The sequence below is a fragment of the Elaeis guineensis genome, chromosome 15 (genome assembly GCF_000442705.2).
Source record: "Elaeis guineensis isolate ETL-2024a chromosome 15, EG11, whole genome shotgun sequence".
In the NCBI taxonomy this organism is placed as follows: domain Eukaryota; kingdom Viridiplantae; phylum Streptophyta; class Magnoliopsida; order Arecales; family Arecaceae; genus Elaeis; species Elaeis guineensis.
The window spans coordinates 30,139,283-30,152,656 of record NC_026007.2 but is presented as its reverse complement, the minus strand read 5'-3'; the positions used below and the strand labels follow the sequence as shown (position 1 = coordinate 30,152,656).

Below are 13,374 nucleotides of genomic sequence, written 5' to 3'. Positions count from 1 at the left end.
CAAATGCATACCTCACCATTGCTGGGCATTCAAGTAATAGGATTAGCATCTTATAGAATTGCTCTTTCCATCATGTGAAATGCAATTTTCTATGTTCAACCCTTTTTGTAATCACAGTCACAGTTCAAATATAGTCCTTGTGTACATGATAAAGTAAATTTTATGAAATATTTTCATGATTGTGTAAAGCTTGGATTAAAAAGGAACATGAGTGATTCCTTTGTTCTCCATAAAAAAAAGAATATAACTAATGATGATCGTGTATGCTTAATTATATAAAGAAAATCTGCATAGGTAGAGTTAATGATTGTGCAAATCTACATTAGCCTCAATATTGATTTAAAATACCTAATAAACAACAATTATTTCATATGAATAAAAAAAATAAATAAAAATTCTTTTGATATTGATTTAAAATACCTAATAAATAATAATTATTTAATATTAATGAAAAAAATAATAAACTATTTTTTTTTGTGTACAACAATTCTTAGATAAAATGCCAAACTAGCCTGAAGAGGGCAATAGACAATCAATATTCCATTTATCATTTTCTAAACTATTTAATAATTTGTTAGGTTTTGAAATGATGACCACTACAAATTTACAACATTATACTGATTATTTCGATGGTTTGGAGGCTTTTATATTATATTATGTATCATAACATGAACTTGAACAATGACATCATGCATCCTTTTTTATTATAAAATTATTATTCTCAGAATATAAAAACTAGATATTTTTATGATTTTAGTATTCATCTATCTATAATAATATTTTAAATTCAATTATCCATATTAGCTAATAATAAATTTTATTTCATGATTGCTCAAAATGATAAATTTTATTTCTTGAAAAGTGAAATAATCATATAATGCTGTCACTTACCGTTAGTACGCATTTTCTTTTATTATAATAGCTAATATCTACTACTTTCACTCATTATTTTATTCCCAAAAATATCTTTTTCAGAGATAACGGCCGCCCTCCCCGTTACAAGGAGAAATATCGGTTTCGTGGTTGACATACCACATGAGCAAAAGCGCGGAATCACTTTCCCGCTGCAAGATATGAAAATACACCCTTTCCCGCCATCACAACCATAATAAAACACTCCAAACCCGACATTTTGTTGGCCGCCCCCAAACCATCTCTCTCTCTTCTCCCTCCCCTCCCTCCCTCCTTCCGCATCCATTGCGATCGACGATGCGGCGGTCGAGCCATCCCTCATCCTTCTTCGGAGATCTCAGAAGCAGAGAGCTCAATGGCTTCAAAGGTACCACCTTTCTCTCCTCTCGCCCCCTCTCTGTCTCCCTTTCCTCAGAGCCCCCAATTCGGCCCCGAGCTCCATCTGGTTCCTAACTGTGTTCTCACCACCCCTTCTTCCCTCTCCAGTGCGAAAAAGACCTTATCTCGGCGATCTCTCATCGGAGCCCAGCAGTCTGGGCACTGGGGTGGTCGCGATCGAGCACGATGGTGTCTCCTCACCTCCTCTCGCCATCTCATTCTGCAAGGTTCTTGCCTAATTTCTATTTTAATTTCTCAATATTGGAAAATTTTCACCATTTAAAATGTGGTTTTGGCCTAAAAAAAAATAGTTTTTACACTTTATTTGGGGGTATTTTGCGCAGACGAGCGGGAATTCTCACCTTCTCGCTGTTTCTGATGAGGATGGTTATCTAAGCTTCTATAACACTTGCCGGAGTCTCCCTTCTGTTGCTTTATGTCGGGAGAAGGCAGGTCGGTGTTTGCTTTTTAGATGCTTAAGATTTGATCTTTAGGAGAAGCAATCATTTTTTTTTCTTCGGCAGAAGGGGATATCAGTGGAAGCTAGGGCTAGAGTTGGACAATTTTGCAATTTTCTGATTCAGTTTCTTCCTCTTTTTCCCAAGCAGCGGAGGTTAGGGTCTGTGATTGGATTGCTCATAATAATGCCATTTTTGATATGTGCTGGATAAAGGTACCCCTCTCCTCCAATCAATTATATATAACCATACAAGAATCTAAAAAAAATTCAACCGGAATTAGGAAAAAACAAAGCATTTTTTCGAAGTAAGTGGATGTTGCTGGCTATTAATTAGATGGAACATACTAAAATGGCTGAAAATGATCTATTAGGTTTATTTAACAAAAATCTGCTACTTATCCTTCATTTATCTTTTGCAGCATGATACCCATATCCTAACAGCATCGGGTGATCAAACTGTAAGTGATTGAGAACATGTTTCAATATTGTTTGATTACAAAATTCAAAGATTTTTTCATATCGTAGAATGACTTTAGAAATACCTAGATTTCCAACTTCTTAAGATGACAGTATTTATCTTTGTAATTATATATTCCTTCTTCCATGTGTCCCGTTGAAATGACTGAAAAGCTGACTCTGCAAGTGGTCTTTACCAGATCAAGATATGGAATATAGAGAAGAGAAAGTGCACCGGAATCTTTGTTGGGCATACTGGCAGTGTAAAATCACTTTGCTCTCACTCTTCAAATCCAGGTAGTCTTCTTTCCACTTGCCGACGGCATTCTGTGGGCATTGGTTATCAAGCTTTGATGCATAGATGTTTTATAATTGGGGGTGTTTCTTGTATTGAGGCAGACCTTGTCGTGTCCGGCTCAAGAGATGGCTCATTTGCTCTCTGGGATCTGAGATGCGGATCAAGTTACAAGAATAACCATGGAGAAGTGTGCTTCCGGTATGGCCTTTTTCCCATCTAGTGAAAAGTTTGCTGTGCATATAAGTGAGGCCTTTATGCTAGTTAATAAATGCTTATCTTTGTATTCGTTTTAGATATACTGCTGTTGTCAAAGAAGCCCATACTTCTACTCAAGGGAAGCGGGTTAGGCGAGGAAAGGTTTGCTCCTTCCCATTTCTTTTGCAAGTTAATACAAGTTTCCTTCCCATGCTGTTAAATGTTATTCTACGTGCCTAGGCTGCTTCAATAAGTATTACATCGGTTCTGTACCTCAAAGACAATGTCTCCATTGCCAGTGCTGGAGCAGTGGACAGGTAAGTAAGATATACGGTGATAACCTTTTTACTTGTTAATTTTATATATGCGGTGGATGCCCATGCTTTTTCAATACTTATAAATTTTGTTACTTCGTGAACATAAAATCATAATTTTACACTCTACACATTAGCCATCTAAACCCGAAATTGCATTTTTAATTTCATGCACTACAGTTTATGTTATCCTCTAGTTTTCTGCACCCTGATTATTCTGTTTCATGTCAGTGTTGTGAAATTCTGGGACACTCGCAACTTGAAATCACCAGTCACTCAAGCATGCCCTTATGTTGAACCATCAGCTGAAAGGGTAATTTACAGTCTAATCACCATATACAAATGAAAATTCAATATAAGATAGATTGAGAGTGGAAAGAAAGAGATATTGATCCATATATGGAGATCTACCTTGACAGGATGCTTTGGGTCTCATGAATCAATTCATAAGGCTTCAACGGTTCTGTCAAAAAAGCTAAAGTTCGCTCTTGTGGCTTTTGTCAAGCCAAATAATATTCATGCTTCTTCAATTCATTGGCTGCTGTGTTTCTTGTCTCTGTAGGAAAGAGGGTTACATGGGATTTCTTGCCTGTCTCAAGATTCAAATGGTGTGTTCGTTGCAGCTTCTTGCATGGACAACAGGTATATTAAATTATCAGCTTTTTTGATAGCAGCAACACCTTTAAACATCCAATGTACCATTAAACCACTATTTTGTCTTGTTTCCATCTGTCAGGATTTACCTATATGATGTTTTACACCTCGACAAAGGTCCTACGAAGATTTTTTCTGGCAGCAAAATTGAGTCGTTCTTTGTAAAGGTAATGCAATATATGCATCTGTTTGCTAAGTTCTATGTAGAAGTGCAGAGGTTGGAAAAATTCCAACTTGTCTGGTAACTCAATATTTATTTATTTATTTATTTTATAAGACGTTAAATGTTTTCTACACTGCAGTCTGCAATTAGCCCTGATGGAGCTTACATTCTTGGTGGTTCTAGTGATGGCAATGCGTACATATGGCAGGTAAGTGTTCATTGTATTTATGGCTAAAATGATCTCTCTCCTTCCATCTCCATGTCATTTTGCATGTCATCATTGCTTCGTTCTACCAGGTTAGGAAACCGGAAGGACTTCCAGTCATGTTGAAGGGTCATGAAGGTGAAGTTACTGCAGTAGATTGGTATGCACTTGACAAAAGAAAGATGAAGCTGCTTGACACCTGCTTCTTCATGAAACCACTATCCATTGACTGAAAACTTATTTCTTTCAGGTGCTCATCAGAGGTTGGGAAGATTGCAACTACTTCAGATGATTTTATGGTTAGTTTGCCTTGCAAAGGATCTTCTTTTAAACATAGTTTAAAGAATCCCAACCCCCAGCAGTTGAGTATGCGGCCTAATGCCTGAACTCCACTACCAATCACTCTTTGGAGTCATAGGATATCACATTTCAAATTTTAACTTTTCTGACTATATAACTTACAAAATGTATTACTGGATTAAGCACCAACAAACATCAGAAATGCTGTTATATTTGCCACCTGCCTTTGTAAAATCCATACTCTCCCAATTTCAGCTACTAACGACAGGCTTACATGCTAGGTTCGTGTTTGGAATTTTAAGAAAGGGGGTTGCATAAGTTCAGGATCTCCAAAAGCTGTTAGAAAGAGAGTTCTTGCTCCAAACATTGAGGGCAGAAAGCTGGCCATGGGTGAACCTCCGTGTTCTACAGAGATGGCCGACAGCCTCTGTGCTTCAAGGGAAATGATGACGAACCCACCCTCATCTGTTCAAACTCAAAGTCTCGAGTTTAGTACACCTGAATCTGGAAAGAAAAGACGTTTTGGATCATTACTAGGGGAAGAAGCAGGGATTCAGAAGAGCCCAGATGCCGAACTAAGCAGCCCATCTTCTGTTCTCAACCCCCCTCCCTCTTTGAAAAGGAGAACCATTCGTGATTACTTTATTGCTGCCCCATGAGATCTGCAAGAATTTTTTCTTCATCTCCTATTCTTTGATGCCTCAACAGCAACATTTTTCTTAAGAGTGAAAAAAGGAACAATGGTATTTCAATCATTATCATATCAAGCTGCCGTGCACCACCTAGATGGTAAGGATTTACTTGTTTTTAATTGTTTGCATCTTAACCTTCATTGTCCTACCAACTAAGATTTGTTCGGGTTGTGATTCATGCAGGTCTATAACTGGAACATATCCATAGGTTTTTCTTTGTTCGGTTTCGAACTCCGAAGTGTGGAGATTGAATTCATGGGAGGATATACTCAAACTTAGATGCCCCTCTCTCTACTTCAACAGCTTCTTTGATGCAAGCAGCTTTTTTCATATACTGTCCTATAGCCCGGTTTCTTCATGTCAGATGTATTCAAACCAATCTTTGTAATATTAAAGTAACATTTAAATTTTTTACCTTTGATTCTTTAATAAATTCTGATGACCAAAGAGCATGATCACCTAAACATTGATCTGTGAATTATCACCCTCCAGCAGGGCAGGCTAGCAGGTGTGACAGGGTAAAAGGCTCAAGATGAACACATTTGTTTCAGGCTGTCAGCATGTCATAGCCCAAAACCAAGCTCAATCCAGCAGACCCAAGCCCATTCAAAAAAAAAAAAAAAAAAAAAAAAAGAGAAATTTTGGAGCCAGCACGTGCCCTATACATGCTAGGCTGCGGGCAGAGAGTTTGGAACTGAAGGAATTCATGGAATTCTTCTCCCAATCAAATCCAAAAAATCATCTAGAAAATCTGATTGAAATCGAATTGAAACTCTCTCTAGTTAAGGTCTATTTAAAGATCTCAATCTCAACAGTTATTTCTCACAAAAATCACCGATTAATCACTGAGTTCTTCCCTTCTTTCGTCTTATATTGCCGACGGATTAATCTTCTTGTGGCCGTCGAAAATTGAGTCAAACCAAATTCAAATTAGGTAAAATCTCTTCTATTTTATTCTGTCAATCTTTTAGAGGTTTTTATCTTGGATTTTATTGAGTTTTCTACTGAAAAATCCCTTCAAAAATCCTTGTTTTTCGAATCCCCTATTTTTGTCTTTATTCTTGATTTGCCGTCATCGTGGGTTGCTGTCGGTCACCGGACCTGACCGTTCGACATCACCGGGGACTACCCCATCAGTCGGAGGGGTGGTCGGCGGGGGGGGGGGGGGAGGCCTCTTAGTTCGAGAACAAGAGGGAGGAAGACCTCCCTGTTCTGTGAAGAAAGAAGAGGAACAGAGTTCCCTCTTCCGTGAAAGAAAAAGAAAAGAGAAAAGAAAAAGAAGAAAAAGAGAAAAAGAAAAGAAAAGAAAAGAAAAAGAAAAAAAAAAGAAGAAAAAGAAGAAAAAAGAGAAAAAGAAAAGAAAATAATAATAATAATAATAACAATATATATATATATATATTTATATATATATAAAAATAAATGTATAAATAAATAAATAAAAATAATAATAAAAAAATGATGAGAGAGAGATTCTCTCTCTTTTCTCTCTTCTTTCAGTCTGAACCTTGACTTTCTCTCTCTGGAATTGAACTTTCTCTCTCTAGAATTTTCTCTCTCTAGGTTGTTTCTCTCTCTTGATGGATTTTTCTCTCTCTAAAGTTATTCCTCTAGGATTAGCGTAGTGGAAGGCTTCATCTGATGATTTTGATCGAGTTTAGGGAAGAGTCTGATTTTAAGTGAGGTTTTGATTTGGGATTTGTTTAGATTGAATTTTGAATTAAAATTAATGTAAAAATATAATTTTGGATAATTAGGCAAGGAAGAATCTCCTAGAAGTTAGTCGATCTGTTCAATCAGTGCTCCGTGAAAGGTAAGTAATGAATCATCTTCTCGAGATATTCTATATTTATTCTGAAAATAAATAATTATTCTCTGAAATTATGCATGATTTATGAAATTATGTTTTGAAAGAAAAGTGCTTTTGAAATATTATGGTATATCGATTTATGCACATGTTCAGTGAAAAATTATGATATATTATGATACAAAGTATTTTGATACAGATCGGATTTATGCTCTCAGCCTAACTATGTTTCAGTGGGCCCCGCCAATGGGGATTATACATTGGTACTCAGTGGACCCTGCCAGTGGGGGTTGTGCGCTGGTGTTTGTGGACCCTGCCAGTGGGGGTTGTGCGCTGGTATTCTGTGGACCCCGCCAATGGGGGTTAAACGTTGGTCATAGTCAAGGCTGTTGAGTTACGAATGTTTTGAATCGAATCGGATTTATGATTATATTATATGTGAATATTTGAAAATATTTGATTTGTATTAAATCATCATGAAATATACTCTTATGTATATTTGCAGCATTATTCTTGAAAATTATATAATATCTGAATTATCTAGTTGAGATATTTGTTATTTACTGGGCTGTCTAGCTCATTACCTTTCTTTCTATTTTTCAGATTCAGATAATTAATTTCGAGCATGGGATGAAATATTGGGACAGAGCTTTTAGAAGCGAGATTAGCATTGTCAACTTCATTGAACTTAGATCTATTGTTTTTATTTTTTTAGCAAAAATTTTATTGGATGTAAGACATTTGATTTAATTACTTGAATTACAGTTGAATAATAATTATTTGAATTTATTCCACTGTGATGCATTGATATCGTGATGAGATGCCTTGCATGCTTATGGAGAAGTTCTTCATAAGTATGCGGCGATTGCCGCGACCCTCGATTCATAATCTCGGGTCGGGGGCGTAACAATTAATATGGTATCAGAGCATAAGTGGATAAATTATGACACATAGAATTTGACATAGTATGAGTGTAGGTGGGTAAACATTAGGAATATTGGGACGTTAGAGTATGAGCATCATAATAAACCCATCCTAACAAATAGATAAATGAATCTAATAAGGTTTTACTACTACAAGGTTACCATGCCTCCCCGTAGAATGACAAGAACTACTCAAGGAATTGCAAGAGAGACATCACAACCACGGGATGGTAGCACTCCCCATCTGATCAGTGGCACCCCTCAGGAGGAGGGAGTCGTAGATCCTAATGGGAGTACTTCGAGAGCACGTCAGGAACCAGATATGGCTCAGTTAATGCAGACCCTAATCAGGATGGTACAAGCGCAACAACAAATACAGCAGCAAATGCTTGAACAACAGCAGATATAACGAGATACACAACAACATCAGCATCCACCACCACAACATAGAGAGCAACCAGTACAACGGAACAACATTTTAGAATTTAAAAAGCTTGCTCCTTCAGCTTTCAAGGGGACTACTGAACCTTTGGAGGCTGATAACTGGATAATGGAGATGGAGAAGGCCTTCGCTGTCCAAGAGTGTCTTGATGAAGAAAAGATTTGATATGCAGTTTATTTACTACAAGGAGAAGCATACAACTGATGTCAGCGACTACAGCGCAAGCATGAACAAGACGGCGAAATACTTACCTGGGAAAGATTTCGGGTTGCATTCTACGATCAATATTTTCCTCGGAGTATAAGGATTCAGAAAGAGCAAGAGTTTATTTATTTGAAACAAAAGGGTATGAGTGTGACTGAATATGAAGCAAAATTTACAAAGTTAGCAAAATTTGCTCCGAGATTAGTGGATGGTGAGCAAGAATGTGTTCACAAGTTTGAGATGGGACTGAGAACTGAGATTCGAAAATAAGTGGTTCCATATGAATTGACAACTTATACAGATGTGGTAAACAAAGCACTGATAATTGAAAGAGAAGTCAATGAAGGACGCATGGAAAGGGAAAGAAAGCAAAGGAAGAGAGCAAAATCAAATGATACACAAGGGCAGAATAATAAAAACATCAAAAGATCAGCTAAGGGAGCAATAGATAATAAGACTCAACAGATTGATGGTGAGCCGTGCTCTAGATATGGCAAAAATCATGCAGACAAGGATTGCTATTGGAGTACAGGTGCTTGTTTCAAATGTGGTCAGATGGATCATAAAATTGCTAGCTGCCCGCTAAATACTGAAAATCAAGTTGGCCAAAGAACTCATGAAGGACAACATAAGGGTGGTGGACAGATTTCTAAAACCCAGGGAAGAGTTTATGCGCTTACTCAACAGAATCCACAGGCTTCCAATACAATGGTGACAGGTATGAAAAATTTCGAGGACGAAATTTCTTTCTAGGGGTGAAGAATGTCATAGCCCAAAACCAAGCCCAATCCAGCAGACCCAAGCCCATTCAAAAAAAAAAAAAAAAAAGAGAGAAATTTTGGAGCCAGCACGTGCCCTGCACGTGCTAGGCTGCGGGCAGAGAGTTTGGAGCTGAAGGAATTCATGGAATTCTTCTCCCAATCAAATCCAAAAAACCATCTAGGAAATCTGATTGAAATTGAATTGAAACTCTCCCTAGTTAAGGTCTATTTAAAGACCTCAATCTCAACGGTTATTTCTCACAAAAATCACCGATTAATCACTGAGTTCTTCCCTTCTTTCGTCTTATATTACCGACGGATTAATCTTCTTGTGGCCATCGAAAATTGAGTCAAACCAAATCCAAATTAGGTAAAATCTCTTCTATTTTATTCTGTCAATCTTTTAGAGGTTTTTATCTTGGATTTTACTGAGTTTTCTACTGAAAAATCCCTTCAAAAATCTTTGTTTTTCGAATCCCCTGTTTTTGTCTTTATTCTTGATTTGCCGTCACCGTGGGCCGCTGCCAGTCACCGGACCTGACCGTTCGACGTCATCGGGGACTACCCCACCAGTCGGAGGGGTGGTCGGCGGGGGGGGGAGGCCTCTTAGTTCGAGAACAAGAGGGAGGAAGACCTCCCTATTCCGTGAAGAAAGAAGAGGAACAGAGTTCCCTCTTCCATGAAAGAAAAAGAAAAGAGAAAAGAAAAACAAGAAAAAGAGAAAAAGAAAAGAAAAGAAAAGAAAAAGAAAAAAAAAGGAAGAAAAAGAAGAAAAAAGAGAAAAAGAAAAGAAAAGAAAAGAAAAATAATAAATATATATATATATATACTTATATATATATATAAATAAATGAATAAATAAATAAATAAAAATAATAATAAAAAAATGATGAGAGAGAGAGTTTCTCTCTCTTTTCTCTCTTCTTTCAGTCTGAACCCTGACTTTCTCTCTCTGGAATTGGACTTTCTCTCTCTACTTTCTCTCTCTAGAATTTTCTCTCTCTAGGTTGTTTCTCTCTCTTGATGGATTTTTCTCTCTCTAAAGTTATTCCTCTAGGATTAGCGTAGTGGAAGGCTTCATCTGATGATTTTGATCGAGTTTAGGGAAGAGTCTGATTTTAAGTGAGATTTTGATTTGGGATTTATTTAGATTGAATTTTGAATTAAAATTAATGTAAAAATATAATTTTGGATAATTAGGCATGGAAGAATCTCCTAGAAGTTAGTCGATCTGTTCAATCAGTGCTCCGTGAAAGGTAAGTAATGAATCATCTTCTCGAGATATTCTATATTTATTCTGAAAATAAATAATTATTTTTTAAAATTATGCATGATTTATGAAATTATATTTTGAAAGAAAAGTGCTTTTGAAATGTTATGGTATATCGATTTATACACATGTTCAATGAAAAATTATGATATATTATGATACAAAGTATTTTGATACAGATTGGATTTATGCTCTCAGCCTAACTATGTTTCAGTGGGCCCCGCCAATGGAGATTATACATTGGTACTCAATGGACCCTGCCAGTGGGGATTGTGCACTGGTGTTTGTGGACTCTGCCAGTGGGGGTTGTGTGCTGGTGTTTGTGGACCCTGCCAGTGGGGGTTGTGCGCTGGTATTCTGTAGACCCCGCCAATGGGGGTTAAACGTTGGTCATAGTCAAGGCTGTTGAGTTACGAGTGTTTTGAATCGAATCGGATTTATGATTATATTATATGTGAATATTTGAAAATATTTGATTTGTATTAAATCAGCATGAAATATACTCTTATGTTTATTTGCAACATTATTTTTGAAAATTATATAATATCTGAATTATCTAGTTGAGATATTTGTTACTTACGGGCTGTCTAGCTCATTACCTTTCTATTTTTCAGATTCAGATAATTAATTTCGAGCGTGGGACGAAATATTGGGACAGAGCTTTTAGAAGCGAGATTAGCATTGTCAACTTCATTGAACTTAGATCTATTGTTTTTATTTTTTTAGCAAAAAATTTATTGGATGTAAGACATTTGATTTAATTACTTGAATTACAGTTGAATAATAATTATTTGAATTTATTCCATTGTGATGCATTGATATCGTGATGAGATGCCTTGCATGCTTATGGAGAGAGTTCTTCATAAATATGCGGCAGTTGCCGCGACCCTCGATTCACAATCTCGGGTCAGGGGCGTGACACAGCATGATACAACTGATGCTCTTTGGTTATCCGAGAAGCCTGTTGTCAGAAGCCAATACGCCTGTATATTGGGTGGCTATTCAGAGCAGAGTGCAGCTAGACCCTTGGTCCTTTGCATCTGAAGGGAACTTCCTTCAGGCTATATTGCTTGAATTAAATGCAATACCCTGCATGGATCGTAAATCAGCACAAAAAAAAAAAAACAAACAAAAATAGGGGGTCTTCTCTTCTGTAGACTCCCAATCAGAGTTGGAATAGAAGGTCGGGAAGGAGTCGAAGTCTCTTGTGAGACCAAGTTGAAGTCCATTGTGAGACCAATCCACTGTCGGCCATCATTCTTCACTAGAAGAAAGATGCATCTTCCTCTTTTTTGGTTTGCTAGATTTCAGTCCAAATATTGTTGGAGAAAGAGGTAAGATCCTCTAATCTTCAAGATAATATCATTTGCCATCTTTTTTAGCCTTTAAAACCTGATTTTCAATCGGTGAATCATCGGATTTTGACCAAAAAGGTAACTTGGTTAAATCCTATGTGTTTCTTTGTTCCATCCCTTGTTTTTTTTTGGTTTTTTGGTGCCTATAGTTACTACTGACCGTCGGTCTGGATTCTTTAGGTTGCATCATCACAGCTCCAGTCGTACCGACTATGGTCTCTGATCCGAGGTGCAAATGGGGCCACAACGTCCCTCTGTTTTGCGAAGAACTCACGAGAAGAAAGAAAGAGGAGAAAAAAGAAAAAGAAAAAAGAAGAGAGAGAAAGAGTCTCTCTCTCTTCCCTCTTCTCTCTCTCCTTTCTCTCTTCATATGCTTCTACTTTCTCTCTCTAAAAAGTTTGATTTTCTCTCTCTAGTTTTCCTCTCTACTTTCCCTCTCTTATTTTCATCTCTATTAAGGTTCTTGGATCTTAGGAAAAAAGTTTTCTCTAATGGCATAGATTAATTAATTGAAAATCTCGGGTGCTATCGTCTGGCCAATCCTTATGGGGATACTGGATTTTAGAAATTTTATTTTTAAGACTGATAGAGACCGTTAATGACAAAATCATTTGCAACTTTATTATTTTCATAAAAAATATTACAATGGTCCTTATGAAAGCTAATCACATAGCCTTCTTGTGCTAAACATGAAACAGAAATCAAATTCCTGCTTGCTGCAGGCACATAATAATAGTCTCTTAAAACTAAATCTAATCCTAATGGTAATCGCAGAGGGTAGGTTTCCACGGCCACAGCAGCAACTCTTGCTCCGTTCCTGATGCGTAGGATCATCTTCCCATCCCTCAACCTCCTGCTCTCCTCAAGACCCTGCATAGAAGTGCACAAATGAGCACTAGAACCAGAGTCAAGCACCCAACTGGATGCAGAAGAAACCGTAAGGTTATATTCTAAAATGAGCATATCTCCAGAAGGACCATCCTTCTTGTTCTTTAGGATGGTCAGGTACTGAGGACAGTTCCGCTTCCACTGGCCGTCTGATTGGCAGTCAAAATATTTTTCCTTATCAGCAGCCTTCTTCTTCAGTTCTGTCTTCTTCTTCTTGCCATCTACCTTCTGCTTCTTCATAGACTTCTTTTTCTTTCTAAAAGATTTTCTCTTGGAAGAAGTCCGCTCCATAGTAAGAACTGAGCCTTTTGAACCCTTCATAAAAAGCTCAGCCGTAACCAGCATGTTTATTAACTTGGCCAAGGTACACTGCATCTTATGCATATGGAAGTTCATGATGAAATGACCATATGCATCTGATAAGGACTGAAGGATCACATCAATCTGAAAATCGTTGTTTAAGATGATATCGAATTTTTCAAGCTCCTCAAGGTCCTTGATCATTGTCAAACAATGATCTTGGACTGACTGCCCATCACACATCTTGGCCTTAAAAAGTCTTTGACAGACTTGATACTTGGCCGCGCGACTCTGTTCACCAAACAACTCTTGCAGGTGAGCCAACATTTGGTAGGTAGTTAAAATATTCTCATGCTGGTGCTGCAAGTCATCAGACATTGCACCCAATATGTAGTAC

General features: G+C 37.3%; 1 protein-coding gene across 1 annotated transcript; it reads left to right on the top strand.

Moving 5' to 3' along the window:
* Nucleotides 1–1,144: 1,144 nt before the first annotated feature.
* On the top strand, nt 1,145–5,470 carry LOC105035557 (uncharacterized). Its single transcript, XM_010911150.4, has 17 exons — nt 1,145–1,279; nt 1,399–1,517; nt 1,635–1,743; nt 1,899–1,963; nt 2,170–2,208; nt 2,407–2,503; nt 2,606–2,702; nt 2,798–2,861; nt 2,940–3,016; nt 3,245–3,326; nt 3,576–3,655; nt 3,750–3,834; nt 3,970–4,038; nt 4,128–4,195; nt 4,286–4,334; nt 4,617–5,124; nt 5,211–5,470. Exons 1-16 carry the CDS (start codon nt 1,210–1,212, stop codon nt 4,992–4,994), a joined length of 1,548 nt encoding a protein of 515 aa, XP_010909452.1. The 5' UTR covers nt 1,145–1,209; the 3' UTR covers nt 4,995–5,124; nt 5,211–5,470.
* The last annotated feature ends 7,904 nt before the right edge of the window (nt 5,471–13,374 follow it).